Source organism: Aplidium turbinatum, chromosome 7 (genome assembly GCF_918807975.1).
Source record: "Aplidium turbinatum chromosome 7, kaAplTurb1.1, whole genome shotgun sequence".
In the NCBI taxonomy this organism is placed as follows: domain Eukaryota; kingdom Metazoa; phylum Chordata; class Ascidiacea; order Aplousobranchia; family Polyclinidae; genus Aplidium; species Aplidium turbinatum.
The window spans coordinates 21928799-21954683 of NC_137478.1; the positions used below are offsets into that span (position 1 = coordinate 21928799).

At 35.6% G+C, this 25885-nt stretch overlaps 2 protein-coding genes across 2 annotated transcripts; both read left to right on the plus strand.

Moving 5' to 3' along the window:
- The first annotated feature begins 3565 nt into the window (after positions 1–3565).
- On the plus strand, positions 3566–6586 carry LOC145773839 (uncharacterized). The gene is made up of 4 exons (XM_082584964.1): positions 3566–3812; positions 5188–5489; positions 5638–5841; positions 6120–6586. The coding sequence occupies exons 1-4, from the start codon at positions 3566–3568 to the stop codon at positions 6249–6251; spliced, it is 885 nt and encodes a 294-aa protein (XP_082441090.1). The 3' UTR covers positions 6252–6586.
- Positions 6587–15756: 9170 nt separating this feature from the next.
- LOC145773840 (protein unc-93 homolog A-like) lies at positions 15757–25413 on the plus strand. The gene is made up of 9 exons (XM_082584965.1): positions 15757–15856; positions 16200–16394; positions 16975–17180; positions 17567–17743; positions 17887–18041; positions 18299–18479; positions 19542–19776; positions 20691–20852; positions 25145–25413. The coding sequence occupies exons 1-9, from the start codon at positions 15757–15759 to the stop codon at positions 25411–25413; spliced, it is 1680 nt and encodes a 559-aa protein (XP_082441091.1).
- Positions 25414–25885: the final 472 nt, after the last annotated feature.

The following is a 25885-nucleotide window of genomic DNA, read 5'->3' on the forward strand; positions in this document are numbered from 1 at the left end:
TAACGCAGGTTGAACCAGCATTGGAAAAGAGGTAAATTTTGCTTTGTAACAACTTTGAAGAACATCAGATCAAGGTTTTATTTGTCATGTACGGTTTATTTTGCTTGTAATAAACATCTTGGCTTTCATCTCTTCATTATTCTTGCTGTTTGCGGGTAAATGTAAGCTACAGAGCTGCATGATTGCTGGTTTTGTACACATATTTTTACTAAGAGTACATTTTTATTTGCATCTCTGTTTTTCAGGTGTGACGTTTTGGTAAATTAATACTAATTTTTTATAGAAATTCAACGCTTTTAGTTAAATAACATTGGTCGGAGTGCAACGAAACTGTAAAAAAAAAGGAAAAGTTAAAGTATTTTTGACTTAGGCATACCATTGGGCCTTCGTTGAGAGTAATAACAAAATACCGGACATTTAAAACATCGCAGCAATCAACAAGAACAGTTGAAAGAGCTGAGCAAAATGGTTGGAACGCTTGCTTCTAATCAAAAAATGTGTTTCTCGAAAAAAAAATTTTGTTTAAATTCATGCGTTGCCATGCTGAACAATAGGCTGCAGCAACTCACACGCTAGCTGTCACAGCTTTTTCCATCCCACCCAACACATCTTGCCTTTTTGCATTAATCTAATGCCTGCAGACGTTGAATCAATGTAAAGAAAAGTAGATTTGCTGAATTGGATTGCAAGAAAGTGGGAGCTCACCAAAATCAGCGATGAGACTGATAAAGTAAACAATAAAAAATTTTCAAATACGTGGAAATTGTTAGTTGGGATTCATCGCTGCAGAGGCAGCAGTATCATCTTTGATCAAGACTAACTTAGGCAAAACCGATGCTGCAAGACATTTATAATAGGAAAACAAAACTAAAAAAAAAGTTTAATATATATTTGGAAAGAAAAGTGCCACAACTTTTGCTTTCTTCTACAACAAAACAACGACCATAGCCGCTGTTCCTATCAAAGTTTTGAAATAATAAACGCATGCAATCATCTTACAACATATACAACAAATAAACTCGTTCAGTATACATTACAGCAAACTGGTTTTTGAAACTAGTGCTGCGGTTTTTTGTACATTAGACCAAGTAAGTTTTTGTATCGAAACCCAATTGGACAATTACCATTGATTTTAAAAGCAAATAACGCCATTGTGAACAACAATTGTACCTACGTTATATTGTTAATGTTGAACATTTGATGATGTTTTTGCTTATTCTACGCCATCTTTCGTGCAGGTTTTAGTATTACGGTTTCTCGGCATTGTAGAGTAGCCTATGTTTAAGTGCACTGTGTTCTTATAGTTTTTTGTAGTGACAGTTAAAAAAATATTTTCAAAACATACTGTATTCTCATTACACAGTAACCTAACCGTGAGATTTTATCTATTTTTTATTCCCCTCCATTGTGACTAAGAAAGGTTGCATTGGGTTGTGACCCACGATCCTCTTGAAGGGTAACCTACAGAAAATCACCAATAAGCTTCAAAATAAATAAATATTTACCACATTTTTTCAGATAAGTTTGAAAAAATGCAATTTTAATTTTGATATCCTCAGCAAGAGTGACCACGTAGAGAGTGCAAATATGGTAAAAATTCTAATAATTTAAACAGAGTAACGAATCGGTGTTATACAATGTTTGTAAGAGAAATCCTGCGACATCTCGCACAACACAGACTGTTGAAAGTTATTGAACTTTGACAAACCCCAACAAGGTGCTATGCCCCAGATAGGCGTGACAAGTAAACTGATGCGTATCGTTGTTAGAAGTGCACATCATCTGAGATCATCGTTTTGCCTTGCTCTGTGTGAAAGTTACATAAGAAACTTAAAGAAAAAAGGTTTCAAATGAAAAAAAGGATTGGACAGTAAGTGAAATGAAGTATAGCGTCGTCTCTTCATTTTTGACGCGCAGTAATTCGATCTATTTTTTAACTGTTAATTAGGAATGACGTCATATTAGTTATTGTCAGTTACAGTATATGTATTGTGTATGACATGAGCTTACAAGAAATAGGATAAAATATTTGACTATTCATAAAAGCTATTTATAAAACGATGACTTTAAACATTACGTTTTGAAATTGGTGTGTACTGCATGCACTGCTGGTACACTGACAAATGAACACGTGCAATTGTGCGTTCTGACAGCCAATCAAAATTCTGATCTCCGTTTAGCATTTTAGTTTTTTTTTTTTTTGATTTTATGATATGTAAATGAAAAATAACGACGCTAAAATCTCAAGATCCGACATTAACATACAAGCGATTAGTTTTCATGTTTTCAATTTATTTTTAGTTCATCCTAACTTGTGATTGATAATAATTCTAGTTAAGTTCAGTAGGTGGGACAATGACAAGAAGCAGATGATAATCTGATTCTTCCTTCAACTTTGCATTCATGTCTTTATAAGTCTTGCCAAGACAAAGCCAATGTGCTCTTGTCGGTGTCTGCAAGAGACCTGTTTGTGCCCCTGGTAACTTCTTTACCATACATTTACGTAGAAGTTTTCAATTCAGGATTTTATTGTTGCTTCAAATATTTGTCAAGACAAGTTGAATTGATTGTATTATATATATTTTGCACTAAAGTAACAGTGAAATTTAGCAATACTATGAAGCGCGATCTTTGTACAATTTTATAAGTGATATAATTGCTTCTTTTTACTACTATTTTAAAAAGTTTAAATAGTCTTGCATAAATTTTAAACAAAAGCTAATTTTTAAGTTATTTCAAAGTCGTTTTTAAAAAACAGAGTTAGAGAAAGCTTAAAAAGTCATGCAAGTATTCATGTTTTTGTTTTGTGATTTTAATAGCGTACCTTGATTTATGAATCCGATTTGTCTTGAAGATTTCTAAATTTTTTCGCTTTCTTATTAGGTGATTTATGCGTAGCACAATAATTTTTTCCCACATTTTTATTAAACTAATGATGTAGCAGTAGCATAACCGAAAAAAAAAAATTGATTTTCTGCCAAACTACTTGCAGCGTATTTCTTCAAAAAAGTGCACAAAAGTCATTAATATAAAAAAATTGTAAATCTATACAATTGTATTCTATTATGCTAGTAAAATTTTCATTACGTTTTTTTTTACATAAAGTCAGTGGAATTTTTAAAACCGCGGTCACGGTAGGCTAATACTTATCAAATACTTTATTATAACTCGCATTGCTCCCGGCGGCGGTTATGTAAGCGTGAAAATTAAAAAAAAATCGCCAATATAATCGAAAGTTTTCACTTCATCACAGACATTCTCGATCAACCATTTTAACAATCACTTGAAAAAGAGATTGCAAGTGTGGCACAGAGCATCAAGAAAGGTTGCTCTGTGCACTAAACTAGAAGACTATTAATAAAAACAGTGTCATAATTTCAAAGTCGAAAAATATTGAAAAGACTTGTTTTAAACGTACCACTTACATCTACTTTCAGAATTGTACTTGTAAAAGTTGATTAAGCCCGTTAAAATACATGATAGTAGAGATCAAGGAATGAGAAATATTTTATCAATCGTAAATCAAAGGAAAAGGATCCCCTCTCCATCAGAACAATCAAGTGAAATGGATTTCCGATCATCTTCAAAGGCTCATGTGCCAAACAGGGATTCGATGAAACAAATCATCTGTTCACTTTCACCAAGAACCATGAAGAATTATTCGTCTAATTGCCACTGTGTTTCTCAAGGAAGCAAATGCCAAACAAGTATTCGCAAGCTACCAGTCAGCTCTTCAACTCAGTCTTTGTCAAACAAAGTCTGCGCGAAAGATCGAAAAACTGTGCTGCAACTGCCCTCATTCTTCAAAATCGGTAAGAGGCTTTACTTTGAAATGCTAACTATACCATATAACAAGCATCGAAAATGCAATTAGTGGAGTTGAAATCGTTATTGATGAATAGAATTAGCCTATGATACTTTTCAATAAGAATAAAATATTTAGTGACAAGTATAAGAATTTTGTCTAAGCTTAAAAACAATTGGCACTCAAAAAGAATGTATGGGAGCCATACGTGTTTTTATTTTACGTAATTACGTAACTCCCTGAAAAATTACTTCCATTGCTTTGAGTTTCTGTTGATCAAAAGCGAAACGCTTGTCTCTCATACAAAAAAGTTTCGATATTTTAGTATACTGAAATAAAAACTTGAAATAATCAGGCACGCGATTGTAAGGTTTCAATGAACAATAAATTCCTCGTAAGCTACCGTACTAGCAATTACAGTCTTACGCTTGACTTGCTTTCATATCTTATTAAATGAATGAAACACGTCTATTATATAGGCTGGTAGCAAGGCAGTTTAATATTCGTGCATAGGTTAACCTACAGTCACATGTGCAAATTAAGTGCTGCATGAGAACGAGATTTCTGCTTTAGAAACTAAATTCGTGATGCACGTAAAAGAGAATCCTCTCAAACTGGTAATCATTGAGGCGTACTAGCAATATGCAAAAACTGACTTTTAACTGGGGTTAAATCAAACGTCTAGTTATCTACAAATTACTGACTGAATTTGCTAATGAACGGCTGGGAGTTGTTATTAAGCAACCTGAAACTACCTATTACGTCTAGTGAACGGGTTGCAGAAAAATGGGGGTCTTGTTGGATGCAATCTTCCGTTTTTCGTGACCATCCGTAAAAAAATATAACTTATTGTTATAAAATCACTGTGAGAACTAGCAACCACACCTTTGTGAAGCTTCGTAGAAACGTTGAACTTATCTCAATGCTTCCGATCTTATATAATCTGACAAATTCCATGGTAATAAGCAGCAAGCAACTTTTTAAAGTCAAACCGTGGTTTTTCCTGAACTCAGAGTAATTTGAACTAACAATTTCCAGGCGAGTTACACTCTTGTGGCATTTACAAGCAGAAGCGGCAACATAAAATATAGCTATTGAATCGTATTGATCTAGCATTATGCTCAAGGCATTTCTTTTCAATGATGCTATTTTGAACGTGTGCAAAAGCAGAAGACACATTGTTTTTGCTCAATAGTACCATCAAACGGTTGATAAGATACTATTGTACCAATGAATATTTTATCGCCTGATCTGAAACAGCCACGTTTTTTGATAAATAGCTAAAGTTGATTAATTGTTTAAAAGTGTGGAAATTTGTTTCTTGTCAAAGCGAAGAACAATGTAGTTGATAATGTTTTATTAAATCTATATTTGATTTACAGCTCTTCTCGTACTGTTGTGTCACACCGTTCCTGCATCTTCTTCACCTCTGCTCTTGAGAAACCTTCCTCTGGTAGCTTCCCAAGCATCTCTTCAATCCAAAAGTTTACTAGAAAGCAAAGGAAGGAATGCAATTGGAAACGCGATTGATTCAGAGAAGATTAATGAAGAATCGTTCAACGTACAAACAGCCAAAGTTTTCCTGGAGAAAGTGCTGCTACGAAAATCAAGATCAACATCATCAAAGTGTATCTCGCCGATTCAATTTCTTTCAAGCCTGGCAGATCATGCATATAGCGTCGCAGTAAGTTAAATATTGAATTAGTAATTCTGTTTATATAAGTGATATTTTTTTAGAAAAGTTGTTGTTTTTGGTAACGGTGATGTTTCTATCTCTATCTTGTAATGAAAATTAAAGGACCAACAATAATAAGCCCATGCTTGTTTTTCAGAATAAAGCACGCAAGCAACGCAAAAGGAAAAGAAACACCTACAGGACAATGGCCAATCGCTCATGGGAAAAAAAATGCAAATACACCCACGAGGAACTCAAACGATTGTACTGCTCAGTTGATAGAGTTCCACGAATGTTTGGTGTTTCTACTCAGCAGGTCACGGCCTCACTTCGATCTATGATTTTCCTTTTGCAAGATGAGGTAAGGGCATTCTACGATATTGTATGTACATGCTGTACATATGCAGTTAACATGACCCTTTTTTATAATTAAAATGTAATGGCGTAAACTCTAAAAACACACTTTCCTTTTCGAGAACCTGCCTAGCCATACATATTTCAGTCACATCTTATAAAAGAAGCGATAAACGATACAAAGGTCTTAATAATTTAAACAAAAGGTTAAATAGGCTAAATCTTTTATGCTAAATTTTAGTGAGTAGATTGCTGTTTATAACGACAAAATGTTTACTTTTACAGATGAACATTTTGAATGTTCAGTACATCGGCTTGGAGCAATGTGATGCCAGATCCCCAAGGTATTCACAGAACAAAGTACTCAACGATCTATTCGCACTGAAGATAGAACTGAGTGAAATTTGTCCAAAATAATGACACTTTTAAACAATGTGAAAGTGGTTCTTCGCTAGTTAACTGCCAATGTCTTCACGATTTTATTTCAGTTTTTTTTTTTAACCATCGAATGACCAACTTTTATTTATACTTTATTTATTTTATTGTGTGTAGGCAGTACTTGTAACATTCCATTTTTGTAGATTACCAATTATCTGTTTTCCCCTGTTGGCGTTTAACTTTGGCAGCAGAAAAAACAAAATGGCCTAACGGAAATTTTCGATAATACGTGGGCTCACCTGTAGTATTGTAGGATTAGGTGTGCTCGTAATGTGTAGTTATTTATTTGCACGTACTTGTTTATTTACTTGTTTAGCTTATTTATGTCTTTGTTGGAGGTTTAAATGGTTGCGAGATACAACAATGATCGTAGCCTATAAACAACAAAGTGTCACCATTTTTGTATGCACAACGCAAAAGTTGTATGTTTAATAAACCACTGTACGGGGAGTACTTGAAAAAATGTATCAACCCAAACTGCATGAGGCTTTAGGTCAAAATTACCAGTCTTTGGAGTGAGTTGTAGTCTTCATTATGTTTTTTTTTTTAAGAAGAAAAATTTCAGAAAACAGTTTTAGCTTACAAAAGACAGAGTCTCCAAACGTTTCAAAGAAATAGTTTAAGTTTCAATAATTTAACACACAGAGTAACTAAAAACAACAGGCTATTCAACTGCAATTTTAAAAGCAACCAATCGTAGCCAAATCTGTCGGAACGGAAGTTTTATTGTTTGAAAGACAACAACACTTTTATTCATCTTATAATACAGTAGCCTAATTCTCAGATGTGACAAGGCTTGACAAAAAATCCAAAATTGCCTGCTTTTGTGTCATTACGCAAACCTAATGCAAAAAAAAACAAAAAAAACGCAAATGCCAATGAGCGAAATAGTTGTGAGAAACTAAGTGACAAAATAAAGGCGATCAGATTTGAGTGATCAAATGTTTAAGTGCATATAATTTGCACGTCGAAACAATGGCAGCGTCTGACCGAAGCTATCTTGCCGCGGTGTACTTTTAGTCCGTCGAAACGGATTAAGCGTTTTGCTGTGATAGCTTGCCAGACCTGTTGCTCAGCAAAAGGCCTGCTTGTGTATTGTCGCTTGGATATCAATACAAAATCAGTCACTAATTCCTTAACGTAGATAAAAGCGAACCTGCTAATTCTCAGCAACTTGTGAGGTTTTTCAGGCAGATTCCTATAAGAAATGACATGAATAAATTTTCAGCAGACGAAAGAGTGTTCAAGCAGTGATTATAATTTGTCCATGATCCCCGCCCTGTTCAGTGTAGACCTCACTTGTGGAGTCGTGAGTGCAAATCTCGCCTGCAGAGGCATATACGCCTGGTTTGCTGCCGAAAAAAAGTAGTGACGATGGTTCAATTGTAGGGTCATTACATTACGGGAAGCGCAGTTCCGCTTATCCGGCCACATTAGAAGGGTTTATTGCCAATTTTACAAGTTTTTAACGCCTCTCTACAAGCTTGCTTTTAACAAAAAACCTTAAATTACCCAACTTCACTACTCTTATATAACCCACACAAAGTACAATATTTTGTAAATCAAAAAAATGCGTAGGCTACCCAGTCTAGTGAGGCGGATAAGCTACAAACGAATGTAGTTTCGCATCTTCATAATCTAAAATCCCTATTCAATTGTCTTTGCTGTGACTACTGACTAGGCGTGAACAAGGTCCTCAACAACGTCTCAGCAGTTTTCTTGTCTCACAGTGGCTATGTCATTAAAATGGGGTAGATCACGATGACAAATGCAGCAGGCTATTTTCCGTTTTAAGTTAACTCTATTTTTCAGCTGGCAGTGCGTAGAAAGGCAAAACGTTCATTGCAAGCAATTAAAAATCTAATCTAACAAGTTTATAAAATAATTATTGCATAATCAAGCACATATGGGGAGGAGGTACCAAAGCAATTTAAAGCGCTGTGCTATCACCAACAGTTTAAAAACTCAACAATGATTTTTTGTGTTGAATTGAAGCTAACTACAGCAGTTCGAACTTTTGTTCTGTAGTAACTTTAAATTAATGCTGATGTGATGTAGTTTTGAAAAGTTTTTTTTCTTGTTTTGCAATATTGCATCAACGTAAAAAGCAAATAACCACTGCACATTTGAATAAAAAAGCTGGCACTTATCACTAAAAGAGATTTGAAAATTAAACCAATGTTCAAATTAAAAAAAGGTAAAATGGTTGGTGGAGATTACCGCTTCCACGTGACAATCTGTCTTCAAAAAATCTTAGTCAAATTGTATTCAAATGCGTCTTTTTAAAAATGTCCTATGAAAATACAGTGATTGCTTTTGCATTCTGCTGAGCAACCAATAAGTTTTATAAAGCAAAATTGATCAGTTCCGTTTGTTCATGTTCATTCTATGTGCAGTGATATTGATAATTCGTTTAACTTAGCCAACCGAGAAATCGTTGGTTTTAACAAAACCAGCAGCTCAGACAAAACAAATGAAAGATTTGAATGCAGCAATTGAAATATATATACAATTGAAATACAAACAGGTCAGATTTACTGCAGCTTAATTTGCTGCTTACAATACGTTGCGTGTCTATTATCCCGAAGTAATGAGGTGGCCCATATGACTTAAGGAGCGTCCGTAGTCGTGCAAGATGCAGGTGTGTCTTTGTGTTAGGATAACTATGCAGGTGGAACCCCAGCGGTGATACATCATTGATGACGACATGATGACATGAAATAGAAAAGAACATAAGCGCACAGCCGGTGGGTATCCGGAAGTCTAAGGCGACCAGCTCATGTGTCTTGACCTAAATTTAGCACTGAACAGTATTAGATGATATAAAAGCGTTGCCGAATTTACCTTTTACCAAATTGTAGAGTCAAAGACTGTTAAGTCAGTACGAAAAAAACAGAGAAGTAAAACTTTAACTCTTTCGCGCCCAGCTTCATACAAAAATGAAATGAATACCTGCGATGGATATGCGTTGCTCCAAGCAGACAATATCAGTGTTGCCGTAGGCCCATAGAGGGGCAACTGAGTACATCATTATCTGAGTCACAGCTCTATATATAAATACACATTATTGTTGTTAAACTGTGGAAAAACGCTAAGCAAGAAATACTTAAAGTACTTTTCTCAAAGTAGTCAAAATATTGTGTTTTTCATGAGTCAAATTTGCAGTCCTTTCCTAAGTATCGATGTTTTATTTTTAAAGAATGAATACGTATTTAAATGCCATTACAGCAACACAATTGCATATCACAAAACCTTCTGCTTACCAATGATGTTAAATTCAAATTCGTCTAAGAACTAAGTTAAATTCGTCTAGAAGATTTTTTAAGTTTATTTCATGTTCATTTGATCGTTCTTTCAACTTTGACTTTTTTTCAGCTCGGGCTTGCCATGATCCTGTTTGCAATTAGTGGCATGTTGACATCTAGCGGACGTCCTATGATCATTGTGCGCGTCGGAAGGTGGTGGTTTATTGCACGAATGGCTTGTGTTCATGGAGGTACATACCTCATTTGCTTGTTCTGGTTGCCAAATCAGCACAATCTTTGGTTAGCTTATGTGATCGGACTACTATTCGGAATTTGGGAAGGAACAATAGGTTGTCTTTATTACGGTAAGGTTCGATTTAGTTTATTATAGACGGTAACGCTGCTCCGACATAATTTGTTTGACACCAGTTTGGTCTGATCAAAAACAGGTGCCCAAGCTTGTTGCAAAAGAAAAAGTTTATTCGTGAACTCTCAATAAAATTTAGCAATCTGAGTAGTCTAGGTCTAGACCAGTGGTTCTTAACCTGGGCGCTACCGCCCCCTAGTGGGCGCTGTTAACTTTTAGAGGGGCGGAAATATTCAGGGGGCGTTATAGGGGGCGCTACATTCAGAAGGTGTAACGATATTTTCCTCACTGCAAATTTGCTTTAGTAGTTCTGCTGGGGGTACGAGAATCCACCGAGGATGAGGAGCTATATACAGTATAGAGATTGTGTTTAACAAGGGAAGTAGTGATTCTCTCTCAGAGCATTCTATGTTGGCCTATACAGCACAATGCACAACACCATCCGACAAGCGTGGACGTCGGATGGTGTTGTGCATGGCCTTTGTTGTTGATAATGGGCATTGTTTCCCTTTCCTTGTAGTAAGTAAATGGCATTTTGTGGTCAGCTTTTGGCAGGGACAGCGGGCAGGCAGTGCAAGCAAACCATAAGGACTGGTCATAATAATAGTCAGTCAATAATGGTTATTAGTGTAACTCTTACTAACTACTAAAAAATCAGCAGAGATGTGCCTTAAGACTTTTAAGTTAAGAGCCTTAAGGCACATCTGTGCTGATTTTTTAGTATTAAAACTAACATCGGCTTAAACTAGTTTTTTCTTACTAACTAATTACTACTGGCTGTAGGCTAGCCTTATAGTCTTGGAAGAAAATGTCATTAGTAGGCTACAGCCCTTATATTATGGTGGGCGCCAGACTATGGAAATCTCTGAAAAGGGGCGCTGGGGAAAAAAAGGTTAAGAACCACTGGTCTAGACTATACTGCATAAAATTTGGGTCACCCATAGCCACCTAAAGATACGGCCTGATTTGTCACATTTTGCAGAAATTTTCAGGTTTTTCTAACTTTAGGCGAACGTTTAAATAAATTTTTCTAAAAATTAGATTTTTAGACTTTCTTTATTCTTTTCCCCAGATGACACAATAGGTTTTAACATCCTCACATGTTAAAAAACAAAGAAAATTTGATTTCGAAGATTTTAATCAGACTGTTAATTTTCAATAACAGTCTGATTTTGCGTTTTTCAACTTACTTTTTCTCATTTGCTATTGCTTCTCCAAGGCAACAAAAAAGTTTTATGTCATTATGAAACCGTAAAAAGTAAAAACATCTAAAAAAATGTCAGTCAAACACTAGCAGTAGCTGTAATCAAAATCTGCAAAATGTGACAAATCAGGCCGCATCTCCAGGTGGCCATGGGTCACCGTAAAGTGTAAAGTTTCGACTGGCCAGGGCACGGCAGTCAGATTTCCAGTAGCCCTATTTGCGGTTCTAATATACACACTGCGCACATAGGCGCAATTTCTGTTTTGCTCGTCTAAAATGTTTTGGTCCCGGATATGGTTGCATCTTAATCCATGGCAATAGAATGAGTTTATTTTTTATTTACCATTGGACAGCAGGTTAATTTTTTCGATTTTGTACGATACCTTACCTAAAAAAAATTTACACATTGCCCAAACTTGCATCCCAATAGGTTGGTCACTCTCGCGTTCGATTGTGCAACATGCAGCGGATCTCAAAGATGAAGATACTATGTCTACATGAATGAGCTTCACACAAGCATTAATTTGACACAGAAGCTTTTACAAGAACTGGGACGGTTCGAAACGATTGAAAGGGTCTTCCAAAAAAAGATTGATCTTGATTCAGACCCTGTCACTGAAATTGACAGTATAAAGATTTTTGCATATTGTTGTCTATCAGTTTCTCTGCTCAGTGAATATCGCAAAATAGAAAACGGTCCCAGAAGTTTAATCCAATTCTTGAACTTTCAACCTAAGTTATTAGCAAATAGCAAACGAAAAATGCGTGTGCAGTGATAGCTTTCATGTGTTGTTTCACAAACACTTTTAACAAAGCACTGTCATGTCCAGTAGCTTATATTATAAACTATAATTGCAACAAAACGATTATTATATTCCATTCAGATAACAAAACCTTTTAATACACATAATAAATTCCCAGCTCTGCACTTGATCATCTTTTTTTTCTTCAGTAGTGTATATCAGACACACATTCACCCAGATTACTTCGTATTTAAGTTAAATGTAAGGCAATGCATTCTATGTAGGCTACAGTAGACTACGTAAAAAACGAAATTTCAACGGCATTCTAATTGGTAGAAACTTTTTTAATACCGAATATTCTTTACTCGCACAGTACGGTACTGCTTTTATTGGAACATCACAGAAGCTATTCGAAAAGCTCATCAACAAGTAGGATTGTGTAGTCAATACTTTCAGAAACTTGGGCTAGATTATTATAGCAAACAGCAATTTCCATAATTTTTAAGTTGATTCAACGGTGTTGAACTAATGTAACAATGACGAATTTTGTTGTCTGGGGTGAAATGACTGAAGGAGATAAAGCACAATCTGTCTCCATCTATGCTGAGTGCAAGTTGCATTCAATTTGTCTTCTTCAAAGTGTCCTTTGGAAATACAGTGGTTGCTTTTGCATTCTCCTGAGCAATCAATAAGTTTTATGAAGCAATAAAGATCAGTAGCCTACCTTACGTTTATGTTCATTCCACTGTATTGTGCAGTGACATTGGTAATTTGTTCAACTTAGCCAACCAAGAAATCGTTGGTTTTAACAAAACCAGCAGCTTATAAACAAAACAAATGGATGGTTGGAATGCAGCAGTTGAAATATTGTCAAGCAGATCAGATTTAGTGCAGCTTGATTTGCTGCTTATGACACGATGAGTGCGTATTATTCATAGGTAACGGCGTAATCAACTGAATATAGGAATGGCTTGTTTTTAGTTCTGACTTTGGAATTGTTGAAGTCGTGCAAGATGCACTTGTGTCTTGGTGTTTGGATATCAATGCAGGCCCGAGCCACAGCGACTATTTGCCATTGAGAATAAAATAAACAGTTGGCACAGATTTGTAAAACCCCCTTGAATGCAAATTAACAGTGTTTGATTACACTACGGTAATCAAAATGATTTTTTTGCATAGCCTACATCTGAAAAACTGATTTAGGATAATTTTAGGGTGCTACATTCATAGGGTGCTATATATGAATAACGTTATTCGCTCTGAGGATGCGCATTGTCATGGTGCGCGAAACGTCAGTGAAGCAATAAACCATCCTGTTTGTTGTTGCTTTTACTTTCAATTTCATCAGATGAACGTTGCAACTAGTGCTAGAAACGATAATTGTCCTGATGAACACCCAAACTTTTCAGTATGGCAACACTTTATTGATGTGAAAATGTTTTTCGTGTTTATGGCAATATAGTAGACTGTAGAGTATCAAGCACGGTAACGTGTTGTAGGTTGCACCAAGGGAAATAACTAAAATCAGTTATGATGCCAATGTATTTTTGAAAGCAAAGGATTTAAAAAAGAGTCTCAAACTAGAAGCTGAATGCAATAAATTGGTGCTCTGTTTGTCTTTCTTTTGCATGAAATCGAGTTAGAGAGGCTCTGTATACACCAACATTTTTTTACTTATAGGCCTAATGCTTTGCAAGCACTATAAACGAATTTATGCAAGGAGCGATACTACGACCAATATATCCTCACACAAGTGACAAGGTATGTCACATTAGCGTTAACATCAAAGTGGTCAATCACATCAATCATAGTAAAAAGTCAATGGCCATGAATTGTCTGTAGAAGTGAAAGTGCAGGATCAGAGTTGAAAGGAGCATCTATGGTTGTGAGCTTCGCTCCTACTAAAAGCAAAATGTATCCAACAAAGAGTACAATTTTTTCAGCATAAAGAACTTGGTTTCAGGCCATAAAAATATACCACTATTCGCTTACCAGTAGCCTACAACTCAAAACGTCCTTCTACAATACTGGGTCAGCTAAACACTTTTCAGAGAGAACATAGGCGAATTTATATTTGGTTCTCAAAATAGCGTACCATGCAAATGCAGGCACACAACAATGCTATAAATGACATCAGTTATTGTTCGCACAATTATTTTAGAGTACCCTTACAAAAGTTACATTTGCTTCGAGAAAACCAATTACTTTTTGATGTATCGTTAATAATAGACGTTTTATTTTAGGAACATGGGTTAGCCTACTGTGGAAAGCTTGTTTTGCTTTTTTGTCGTTTCACAAGTTCATTTTTTAATTTGCTGTGATCTGAAACTGTCACATCTGTATGATGTCATTATCTGAAACTTTGTACAGTATAGGCGTGGCACCAACTGACATCACGCCGGTTGGTGTCAGGCCTGTAGACATGGCATCCGTCCCGATAGCTCAGTTGGTTAGCGTGTAACTTTGTGGACGAAGAAAGCTTCTATATCAAGCAGCGCTGGTTCGACTCTCAGGGTGTGCGCTTGAGCAACGCATGACTGCTCTCCATTGAGCGGCACCTAGGGATAGAATAATTCCTCTGCAACAACATTTCAACAATCGGAAGTTTTACTCTGTCAATCTCGGTAACCGGCCCTGCGTCAAAAGTCTCTACAAGTATGTGAAACTACCAGGAATAAGTTATCAAGGCTTTGCCACTCCGAGGATAAAGATTCAAAACCAACCAACAACCTAACTACTTCCGACCCAAATGAGAAACTAGGCAAAACCATGGACTTCTAAATAGTAGCATCTGGACTGGAAACTCAGTGGGCAACAGTAGGCCAAACAGTTGGTACAACAGTTGGCCAACAGTGGGCCAACAGCCAAGTAACTAACCCTGTTGGCCCACTGTTGGCCAACTGTTGTACCAACTGTTTGGCCTACTGTTGCCCACTGAGTTTCCAGTCCAGATGCTACTATTTAGAAGTCCATGGCAAAACCTACTATTCATACTAAAGAGTCGTCATTTCATCACCTCAATTAAAAACGTAAACTATAAAACAAAAAGAATTTAAATGAGCAAATTTTCATTTTTTTTTTGTTTGCAACTTCGGCGCAAGCTTTTGGAATGGGCATTCACTTAACCAATTTTTCTGTTCCAATTGCAGGTTTTTTTTTATAGCACATGGTAACTTGTTTGCAATAGTTTCATCGGTCAATATATGTTTTGATTTTTGGAGCTCACAGTTTAACCAGAGCTGGTTCAACCTTTGAAATAAAAAATTTACGGAACTGCAGTAAGTTATCCTAATAGCATCTATAAGTGCAATGCGTAATATGATTTTGCTCATGGTTGGAAAAGGTTTAAGAAAGCTTGGGTAGTTTGTATTTGCACCTATAACTCTCATTAACAAAGTTCAGTCCGTTAAGTAACAGTAAACAGAATACTGAAAATTGAATGAGGCTGTTCACCAGGCATTAAATTAAATGATATGAGATGTTCTACTGCTGCAAATTAAGCTAAACTATCACAAGATGTATACAGTGACAATCTGCTTTTATTCCTTCCGACGTTTTGCCATGCTAGACAGGTAGTCACTACCTGGTCTAGCCCCCTGAAGAAGTCAGTCGTGTCTGATTGACGAAACGTCGGAATAAAAGCAGATTGTCACTGTATACATCTTGTGATAGTTTAGCTTAATTTGCACCAGTAGAACATCTCATATCATTTAGTAAACAGAATAATTTTAGCTTTGCCCTTCTTCCATTCATTCAGTGTTTAGCGTCTAACTCTCGCCTCACAAGTTCTATAACATATTACATTAAACTTTCCTTGTTATCTGTTTTACCGATTCGTTGATTAATATACTCTATTTTGTATTATTTATTTTATGAAAACTAAGTTGAAATTTGGTTAGAATCAGTCACTCTACCTAATTTTGAGATGGCTAAATCACGAAACGACAATTGGCAAGTCGTGAAGTCACGAAAAAATTTTCACCTCCTTGGTGTAACGTTCATGATGGTCAACGCTGCATATCAAGGTGAGAACAATTAACACTTACTTTATTTGCTGTATTTCCATTCTCGTTTTGCTTTCCTCATTCAATTTTTCATAAAATGCTTTCCTCAGCTCTTTTCTCGGTATCTTGTCTCGTGCTCAAACGTCATTTTCCAGACAAACAAATGCGAGTTGTTGATTAGCTTGGCGATTTGGTAATTATCTGAAGATAAGAATTTGAAAAATATTATCCGTCGTAAAGCGAATACTGCATCCACTGTGTGTCTTCCTGGCAGAAATGTATCCTACTGCAGGAAGACTTTGCATTGTTTCGTCGTAAAACATGTCTTTAATCTGATTTGAAATAATAAGTATTTTATTTACAGATGTACTTGCATTAGAAAGCAGCATGAACGTGGAAGAAGGATTAGGAACAATAAGTGTTATGGTGATATTTATTACCTCGGCTGTATCTTGTGTTACATTTGCTCCATTTTTGATTGATTTCTTGGGAGCAAAAACAGCAATCATGATAGGAGAGATAGGAATGATCACCTACGTAGTGGCCAATCTTTATCCAAGTAAGATCAAAAATACATTTAATTGTTAGCCTTTATATTGTTGCTTTTGCAAAGGAAAACAATTAAGCAAATATGATTAACAATTGCAATCCCAAAAAATAGAAACTACACTCACGTTAGCAAACGTAGCCTGACCCAAAGAAAACTAATTTGATCTTCAGTAGGCTAGTGCAAACGGAATGATTGAATTTTGTATTTAGTTTGGTTTAATGCAGCAAATCTTTTGTAGATACTTGACTAATAATGATAATGATCATCACAGATCGATGTTGTTTGCAATCGGATAAGTAAGTTTTTGTAGGGTAAAACAAATTTAAAAATTTTGTTGTTTTTGTATTTTGTTGTTTTTGTAAATTTTGCTGTTTTTGTATTTTGTTGTTTTTGTAAATTTTGTTGTTTTTATATTTTGTTGTTTTTGTAAATTTTGCTGTTTTTGTATTTTGTTGTTTTTGTATTTATTTGTAGGTCTATGTATTTATTTTGAAACTTCTACTTTGTTGAGTTTCCTCTCAAATCTTTCTAGTAATAGGTTTCTTGTTTGAATGCATGTTATGCGCAATAGAAACTTAATGTGTTTCAGATTGGTACACAATTATATTCGCCTCCATATTCCATGGACTGACAGAAAGTACCCCATGGTGTGGAACATCCACCTATGTATCACTTTTAGGAGAGCAACGTTGGTTAAAACGGAAAAAGAATGGTTCAGATAAAAAGTTAAAAACAAAAGACCATTACGTTCTCCACTTCTTTGGTAGATTTTTGTCGTGGTACTATTTAGGCAATGTAAGTGTAATCTTAATTTAATTTAAAAGACTCTCAACTTTAGTTGTCAATAAGTTTTGAATTCTATTGCATCTGTTTTTCGTATTAATGCTTCCTTAGCTAGGTATTGATGAAACCCTTAGGTCATAATGGTGAAGAAATGTTGGCAATACACAAAACAATAATGAAGAGATATTTTGGTCACAATTAATTTTCTGCAACGACTGCTTCTAGAAAAAAATTATCTAGGAAACAAAAGTAGAAAAGGTCACCAAAAATGTAGACAAAAGACATTGAAGAATGTCCGGAATTTGACTGCTAAACTGCAACCGAAAATACTCATTGAAGAAATATTTCGTACTTTCAGAAATGAGAGAGTTCGTTCATAAATTTCCATGTCTTGACAGGTACTTGGACATGGACTTTCAACATTGATTTTAATGGCATTTAAAAACAAAAATAATGCGAAACTAACCGACAGTAATCTCAACCAAACTTTGAAACACCACGACGAGGTTTCTAAAACAAATCAATCTTTTGAGCTAGACCAAAAACTTGCCAAATGTGGAGCCAAAGACTGTCAAGTGAGTGTGTAAAACAGTGAAGTAAAACATAAAGATTTTTTTTCTGAATCAAGTCGAACTATTGAGTCTTGCATGAATCTTAACTTCAAATTTACAGTCTTTTCCTCAAATTTTTCCATCATTTATCTTTTATTTTTTTAAAGAATGAATACATAATATTATATAATAACACTGAAGAGCAGCTGGAAAATTACAACCCAGATCCAACAGGAACATATGTTCTGCTGGGGTTGTTTGTGTCCTCAGCTGCGATCGGTGTAATCTTGCAAAGTATATTTTTGGCGCCACCACCAGCTAAGTTTGATGTGCCTGCAACTGATGAAGAGGGTCTACCACTGGCAGGCAAAGGTAAATCAGTCACGTTTTGCTTAAAAATACACACAGAGACAAAAAATCTTTTACAATTATTAGCTGTTGACACGTGTAAGCTTTTTTATTTGCAAAACTCTTATTACTAATTAATTGACTTTAAACTGATGACTAGATCAATTTTTCATTTTAAAATTTATTTGTTGTTTATTATTTTACGTTTTGACTGTGGTGTGTTGGTTACAGAAAATGCAGAAAAGAAAAAGTCGGGAAAAATATTGCAAGAGTTTCGTCACATATTTCTCACTTTGTTTCAACTCAGCATCTTCTCATAGCACCTCTTCTTTTCTATTATGGATTTTTGTATGGTTTTGCAATGACCGAATATACGAGAGCATTTGTATCTTGCACTGTTGGAGTTGAAAAGGTTTGGCGCATTTTCATGACAAAAATAGCATAGTTCGATGCAATGTATTGTGGCTGACTAATAAACCCTTGATGTTCATCTAATATGTCTGCAAACATTTTCCTTCGTATATCATTTCTGGGAATTCTCATGCAGTAGCCTAGATACCCTGCACTTTGTGCAAATAGCAAATAAAACAGCTTAGATTTAATGAAGCTTGTACCAACCATGGCCACCTGGAAATGCGGCCTGATTTGTCACATTTTGCAGATTTTGATTACAGCTACTGCTAGTGCTTGTCTGATATTTTTTGAGATGTTTTTACTTTTTGCGGTTTCCTAACGACATAAAACTTTTTCGTTGCCTTGGGGAAGCAGTAGCAAATGAGAAAAAGTAAGTTGAAAAACGCAAAATCAGATTGTTATTGAAAATTAACAGTCTGATTAAAATTTACAAAATCAAATTTTCTTTGTTTTTCAACATGTGAGGATGTTAAAACCTATTGTGTCATCTGGGGAAAAGAATAAAGAAAGCATAAAAATATAATTTTTAGAAAAATTTATTTAAACGTTCGCCCAAAGTTAGAAAAACCTTGAAATTTCTGCAAAATGTGACAAATCAGGCCATTTCTTTAGGTGGCCATGGACCAACCCTGTCCGATCTTCCTAACATTTAAATTGTTTAAAAATTGCTTGCAATCTACTTGGCCACCAAAACAACAGTTATCGCCTTTCGGCCTACCAAAGTTTGACTGAAAAATACATTTTGCAATCACTGAAACTCTACAAACGACTGAATCCACTCCAGTCATTTGCGTCAAATAAATGCCATTCATCAAACTCCCTTAAAGACAAACAATAGCTTATCAAATAGCCAACTGCTTAATAGTCATAGGTAATTAATCAACTGATAGCAGCCAAATTTATCTTTCGATTCATGGTATTAGATCCGCATTTAGACTACCTACATCTAACGAGAAGCGGGGGAGAGTTACTATGATGCGATTATGTCCCGAAAGTTTTCTAAGAACGCTAGGAGTTTTTATCGCAGTGCATTTTTGCCTCATTCTACCCTTTTGATCAGCTTGGGCTTGCCATGATTCTATATGCCATTAGTGGCTTGTTGACATCTAGCGGATGTCCAATGATCATTGTGCGCGTCGGAAGGTGGCGGTTTATTGGATTATTTGCTTGTATTCATGGAGGCACATACCTCATTTGCTTGTTCTGGTTGCCAAATCAGCACAATCTTTGGGTAGCTTATGTGATCGGAATACTATTCGGAATGTGTGATGATACGATGCTTTGCCTTTATCAAGGTAAGATTTAATTTACTTGCTATGACAACGCTATTTAGACCAAAAAATGTTTTACACCGATTTGATCTTATCAAACACTGATTTCATTTTCTACAAATGCATTGCTGGTGATTAAACGTCTATACAATGCGTTTATTTCACACTAATATTGTAACTGCATCAACGTGAAATGTGTTGTAAGTTGCTGTTTTACTTTATGCCTCTCTTTGCGAATGTAAGTTTATGTAAGGCCTAATTGTTAATCAGCATTAGCAAAACTAAGCATTAAAACATTTGGCGTGAATACGAAAGCTGCAATAAATATATTGCAACAAAAATAAGGCTGTACCTACTCTGCATCTTTAGATTGTGTTTAATAGCAAGTAAGTTTCTCAAAAGGCAAATTGAAAAGAAAAAAAAAAACAGTTGAGAAACACAGATAGAACATAGTCAAAAATCCACGGTTGTGGTTAAGCACAAAGCAGTTTTTAAACGAACAATTTGTAGTTACTCAATTTTCTAAAAAGATTCAATAAGAATTTTTTTGATTTTTTGACAATGACAGGCCCCATTACACGTTTCTGTTGCATCGAACCCTCCCAACACTGAACCATTTTCTTGTGTTCTTCTAGTTTATCGCCTACTTCAGAAAATTGGATTTTCAGTGCACAAGTATGTTGCAAAAATGAAGTAATTTGTAAATCCTCGATAAAATTCATAAAACTTCATGAGAACACAAAATAGAAATTAGTCGACTTATCGCATTTTTAATTGCTCCGCAATGATCTGTTTTGGTTTTGCTTTAAATAAAGGTTGCTGGAAAAAATGTTTCAAGCATATAGTGCAAACAACAAAGTAAGATTATCGTAAGCGCCATGAATTCATAATTATGTTTTTAACGTGTCAGTTTTGACTTTTCTTGCTTTGTTTTGCAGGCTTGATTGCTAGGTATTTTGAACAAAGGCTTGGAATCGCTTTTAGCGCGCAGAATCTCGTGACTAATCTTGGAATTGTGGTAACCACAAGTTGGGGAACAAGTCTTTGCTTGTATGTAAAAATTTACATTCAGTTTAGATGTTTGATGATGGCTCTTTCAGGTGTGATTGCAGCCGAATTCAGATTTCATTGTGTGAACAGAATGAAAGCATCTGCATGATACGTCTTATACCAAACCTAACTGAATGAAAAACATTGGGAAAAGAACTTTTTTCTTTCATCTTTCTGCGACTACTAAAGGGAGATTGTTTGTAGGCTATAATCATCCAAAACATGTTACCCATCGCTTTAGGTTGTCATAAAAGCTTATTGAGTTGTCGAGTTGGCTTTTGTGATTTACTTGATAGGCCTATAGTGATTTTCCAATCTTTCTAAAATTGATTTAGACATAAAGGCCTTCAATATTATACATTTGTTGCATCTAAATCCGTCAACACTCAACAGGATAATAATATTTTTAATTTCAATTGGGCAGTGTGTTCATACATTTTGATTTTGTACGGCCCATTAATTAAAAAAAAATTAACTACTGATCAAAGTTACTTTGAGGCTGACTGATTACGAAAGCAGATTCATCATTGAAATAAAGCTGATGAACATTTTGTGAGGGAACAATGAGCATAGATAGATACAAGAACCATGTGTAGGCTACTGACGAAGCCATACTTGTGTGGAAAAAATGTACTATACCCTTGGGTCAATTTACTGTTGCAGCCTACTCTCTATTTCTTCAATACAAAATATAATATCTATACTTAGAGTGCGCTTTTGCGCATGCGCGTAATCATGTGTACAAATCGAAATGACCACTTTCCCATGTTTTACGATGAAACCAAGACCAGAAAAATGTTTACGGCAGTCTTGAAACATATTTAGACGTGTTCTAGTGCAGTAGCAAACAATATTTGAACTTTAAATGCCAGAAACAAAAATTGACGTCAATGTAATATGAGGTATACTTCACAATGTAGATTTTAACGACCTGTTTTAGCCTGATGCTGCGAGTTTGTTATGGTAATGGCGAATTGCACTACCTTTCGGAATTGCTCTTAGTACTGAACTAGTTGAGCACTCTCTTTTGATACTGCGATCTGGTTATTATGGATCTAGAAAAGATAAACTTTGGTTTTTCATTGAAAAACATTGCAATTCCAAGTAAAGATTAGTAGTTGAAGATGATGTTAGGTAAGATTGATAATATTTAATATATTTTCAGGTATTACCAATTGATTGCTTTTGCATGTTTTTGAGGACCTTCTGACCTTCTTTAGGCTGAAACAGGCTGTCAAGGGTTTAGAGACTAATAGCTATATTTGATTCAGTTGGATAGTTAATTAGTTATGTGCTTTGATGAATGGTGTTGAAGTCAGTGAGTCATCCTGACTTCAACACCATTCATCAAGTGCGGTTCTTTTGTTTGGCTTGAGGCTGCTGCCTGTTGAGTTTCTGTGTTGTTAGCCGTTATTGCTGTGAAACTTTGTTGAATCAGTTGAACTATTTTTGCACACAAATCTTAATAAATGTCTGCTTCATAACAAAATCACACCTGTAACTAATAAATCATTTTTGTTGCTGTTTGATCTTCAATTTTATCTGCAAGAAAAACTAAACAAGCATCTTGCATTACACTGATGAGCAAAACTACAGTACAGTACTGAAATCGCTAAAATAAGCATCATTGATGATAACTTTATCAATGTTTTCAATGCATGAGAATCGATCTGATAAGAGAATGATAATAAAATCAGTTTAATATTTTTAATGCAAATATAAGATAAACAAAACGTGTTCAAGCGTCCAAGAAAGCTTGATGAGTGTTATAACAAGTGACGTGATATAGGCTATGTTATGTAACTGAATCCTAGGAGATTTAAAACGTTTAAAAGAGCGTGCCATTGCCATCGCCCTTTAAAACGCTGTTCCATCGGTACTAGCCGTCCAACTTCTGGCCAACACAGCCGGCAAATAGAACATTACTGCGGCTAAGTGAAATAAATGCCAAATACAAGCAGGTTCTGTCACTTCATTTTCCATGGCAACACCCGCTCTGTCGGCCTGTCCCAACCGAAACTGTGAGTGTGGCAAAGAAGAACAAACCGCAGACCACACCATCTGCAACTGCGTCTCTTACCATGCGCCAAATGGTGTGAGTGGTCTGGGTTGACAAATCAATTCAGTGGCTGCTCGATGTTTGCCCAAACATGTAGCCTAAACCGAGTCGCCGCCACTGCTCAAGGGTGGTAAAAGGGAGAGCCCCGTGGAGTGGCGAAGAAGGTTCACGTGAAGAAGCACTGAAACATTTACTGATATGCCTCAACCATCTTTGGGCTAGTGTGAGACTGTTCCTTTCAACAGTGCAACAACGGTGGCGTTTTCTTCATATTGCGAAAGTAGCGCCGGAACAGATCGTAGACCATGTCATCAATGACTGCAGTACCGTCTTTCAAACGGAACAGAAAGCCTGCGTGTCTTGGACAAAAAGATTAAGTTGCCTCTCGGTGTAGCCTAATCAGAGAAAATATTACCGCCAACTTGAGAGATAAAAAGTATAAACTTTTGGTACAAAACAAGCGTATAAGATGATGACGAAAAAAATCCACAGTAATGAACATTTGCTTTGTTGCATGTGAGTGTCCGCCAATTATTCTGTCCAAAGTAGTAGGCTAATATTGCTGATTAAAGAAGGGTCTTTGAAATTTAATGTAACTTTAGTTTAGGTTTACCCTATGGCAGTGCAACAACCAGCTGGAATACAAAAACCATCTGGATCCAGGCATGGCGGAACCACTTTAAAAGTAGGTGGGCCAAGAGGCGCAGCAGTCAAAGTTAATCCAACTTCTGATGATTAGCAAATTACGAAAATTGTTGTAAACGAACGGTAATTCAGTATAAAATACCTTTCACTTTCTACGTTAAAGATACTCTCATGAAAACACTGGTGTATAGAACATATATTCACTCAAAATAATATGAAGTAGCCTATAGGCGAAGAGAAAAATATTGCAAATGTCAGTGACAGTAGATTTCACTACGTTATCGAAGAAAACCATTTTAAAATATGGAATTTTTCATATATTGCACCTGATAATGTTTTGTTGTTATAACTCAGACCATTTTAGGTTAAATGTCAGACTATACACAGTAGTAGGCCATGTACAAAAGTATAGTCTCCCTGCCCACGAGACTAAGACTAAAGTACAGAACATCATAAAAACATCTTTATATTAAAACTCAAAATGTTTAAGCATTTATGCATCAATATAGATTCCAACTTGAAGCGGAATGGGAGGAAAACATTAATTACACAAATATCCAGTGTAAAAGGAGTGAAGATTTAACTTTAGGATTGGAGGTTTTTGCTTCGAATAGAGAAAAACATCAATGTATTTGTTTTCAACTTAAAGGGAATGTTAATTTTGAAATTACTACAAATGCAGTTCAAATGTTATTTGAAATACTGTAAGGCATAAATTACTTAATTGTACGTTTTTATTTCATATCATCCAACACTACTTTTCATGTTCCATTGCCTTTATTTCGCAAATAGCTTGAAAATACAAATATACTGGAAGGACAAGAGTGCCCACTGTACAAGTCAGCAATACGACATTTATAACTAAAAAATTCCCATCGAAATATTCGTTAACGATATAGAACAAAGGATACTGTAATGTACTCATCAAAGACCCTGTCACTGTAATTAAACCATAAATTACTCCAAAATACTCTATGGGAAAACATGTGATAACAAAAGTATTGATTGCTCCATAGAAAAACCCACGAAAAATAACAAGCGAGACAAATGAAACGTATTGAACTTTCAGTTCGGGAATTAAAACGAAAACCGAAAATAATATGCCCATCATACTGCTCAAAGCAAGTCCTAAGGATGATGCCTTTTGATACGTAATTTTCTCTGGAATGGACTCATTGTGCCATTTTGTTTTTGCAAAATCAATTATTGCTCCACCAACTGGTGTTGTAATCAAACCAAGAAATTGAGTAAATCCTAATGCATTTACATACTGACTCTGTTTTGCTGCACCGTCAGGAAAACTCAACAACCACGCATTAACAGTCCCAAAAAACATTTGACGGCGTAATTGCAAAATAGCTAGACAAATCAATGTTAAAATAAGCTTGAAAGAAAGCAAAGTCGACTTCAAAGAAGGTACTTCCTTTCTTTCGTATTTAATGAAAGGATCGGCTTCAAACATTTCCTCATTTGGTTTTGCACTGGAGCGTATGTCACTGATACCATAATCATAATCCTCCTTGACGACATAAGGTACAAAGTATTTTGGCATCAAGAAAAATGTTCCAAAACAACACAAAATCACACAAAATGAAAAGAAATAAAAAATCGCTTTAAACGAAACTCCATTGTCATAAGCCACTTTTGCCAATACGAAAGTAGCTGAAGAGCTAGCAAAAGCACCACCAATGATTGAAATCGCAAAGCTTCGATATTTTGGAAAAAGATTTCCAACTGGTAAGTCAGTGATCATCAAAACCATCCCAAATACAGTTATTGCTGTCATTGTCAAGAAAAGAACATCTGATTCTGCTTGGGTTGTTGCTGCAGTGACGAAGAATCCAAAGAATCCCAAAATAGACCCAATCGTTCGAATGACCCAACCTCCAAATCTGTCGAATATGTAACCTGATAACAATGAGCTTGTACAACCGATAAAAGAGGCAATGGTGAACACTAAATTCAACTTCTGTTGTTGTCCACGACACGGCAGTGTGTTGTTTCCGGTTGTTTCTTCAGAACAAGTTAAGTTGAAATAACCTTCTTTAGTCAAAATGTAGTTGAACGAGCTCCAACCAAAAACAATGTCCCCAAGCAGCAAATTTTCAATTATGGCCAACGCAAATGTGAGCAAAAACTTTGCTCGCATTGTGCCGTATGAGCTTTGCAAAAGTAATTTATTGCTTCAGTGTGATATAGAAACTTATTGAAACCAAGCTGTGATTCAAAATGTTGACCAGGTAAGCTACTGGTAGACTTGGAGAAATGTTCTGTGTAATTTAATTAAAGTAGCTAGACTGCATTATCATGTTAGCCTATTGTTTTAAAGTGATAGTGGATAAGCCCAGATCAAGAAAATGAATGTTAACGCAGTGTTTC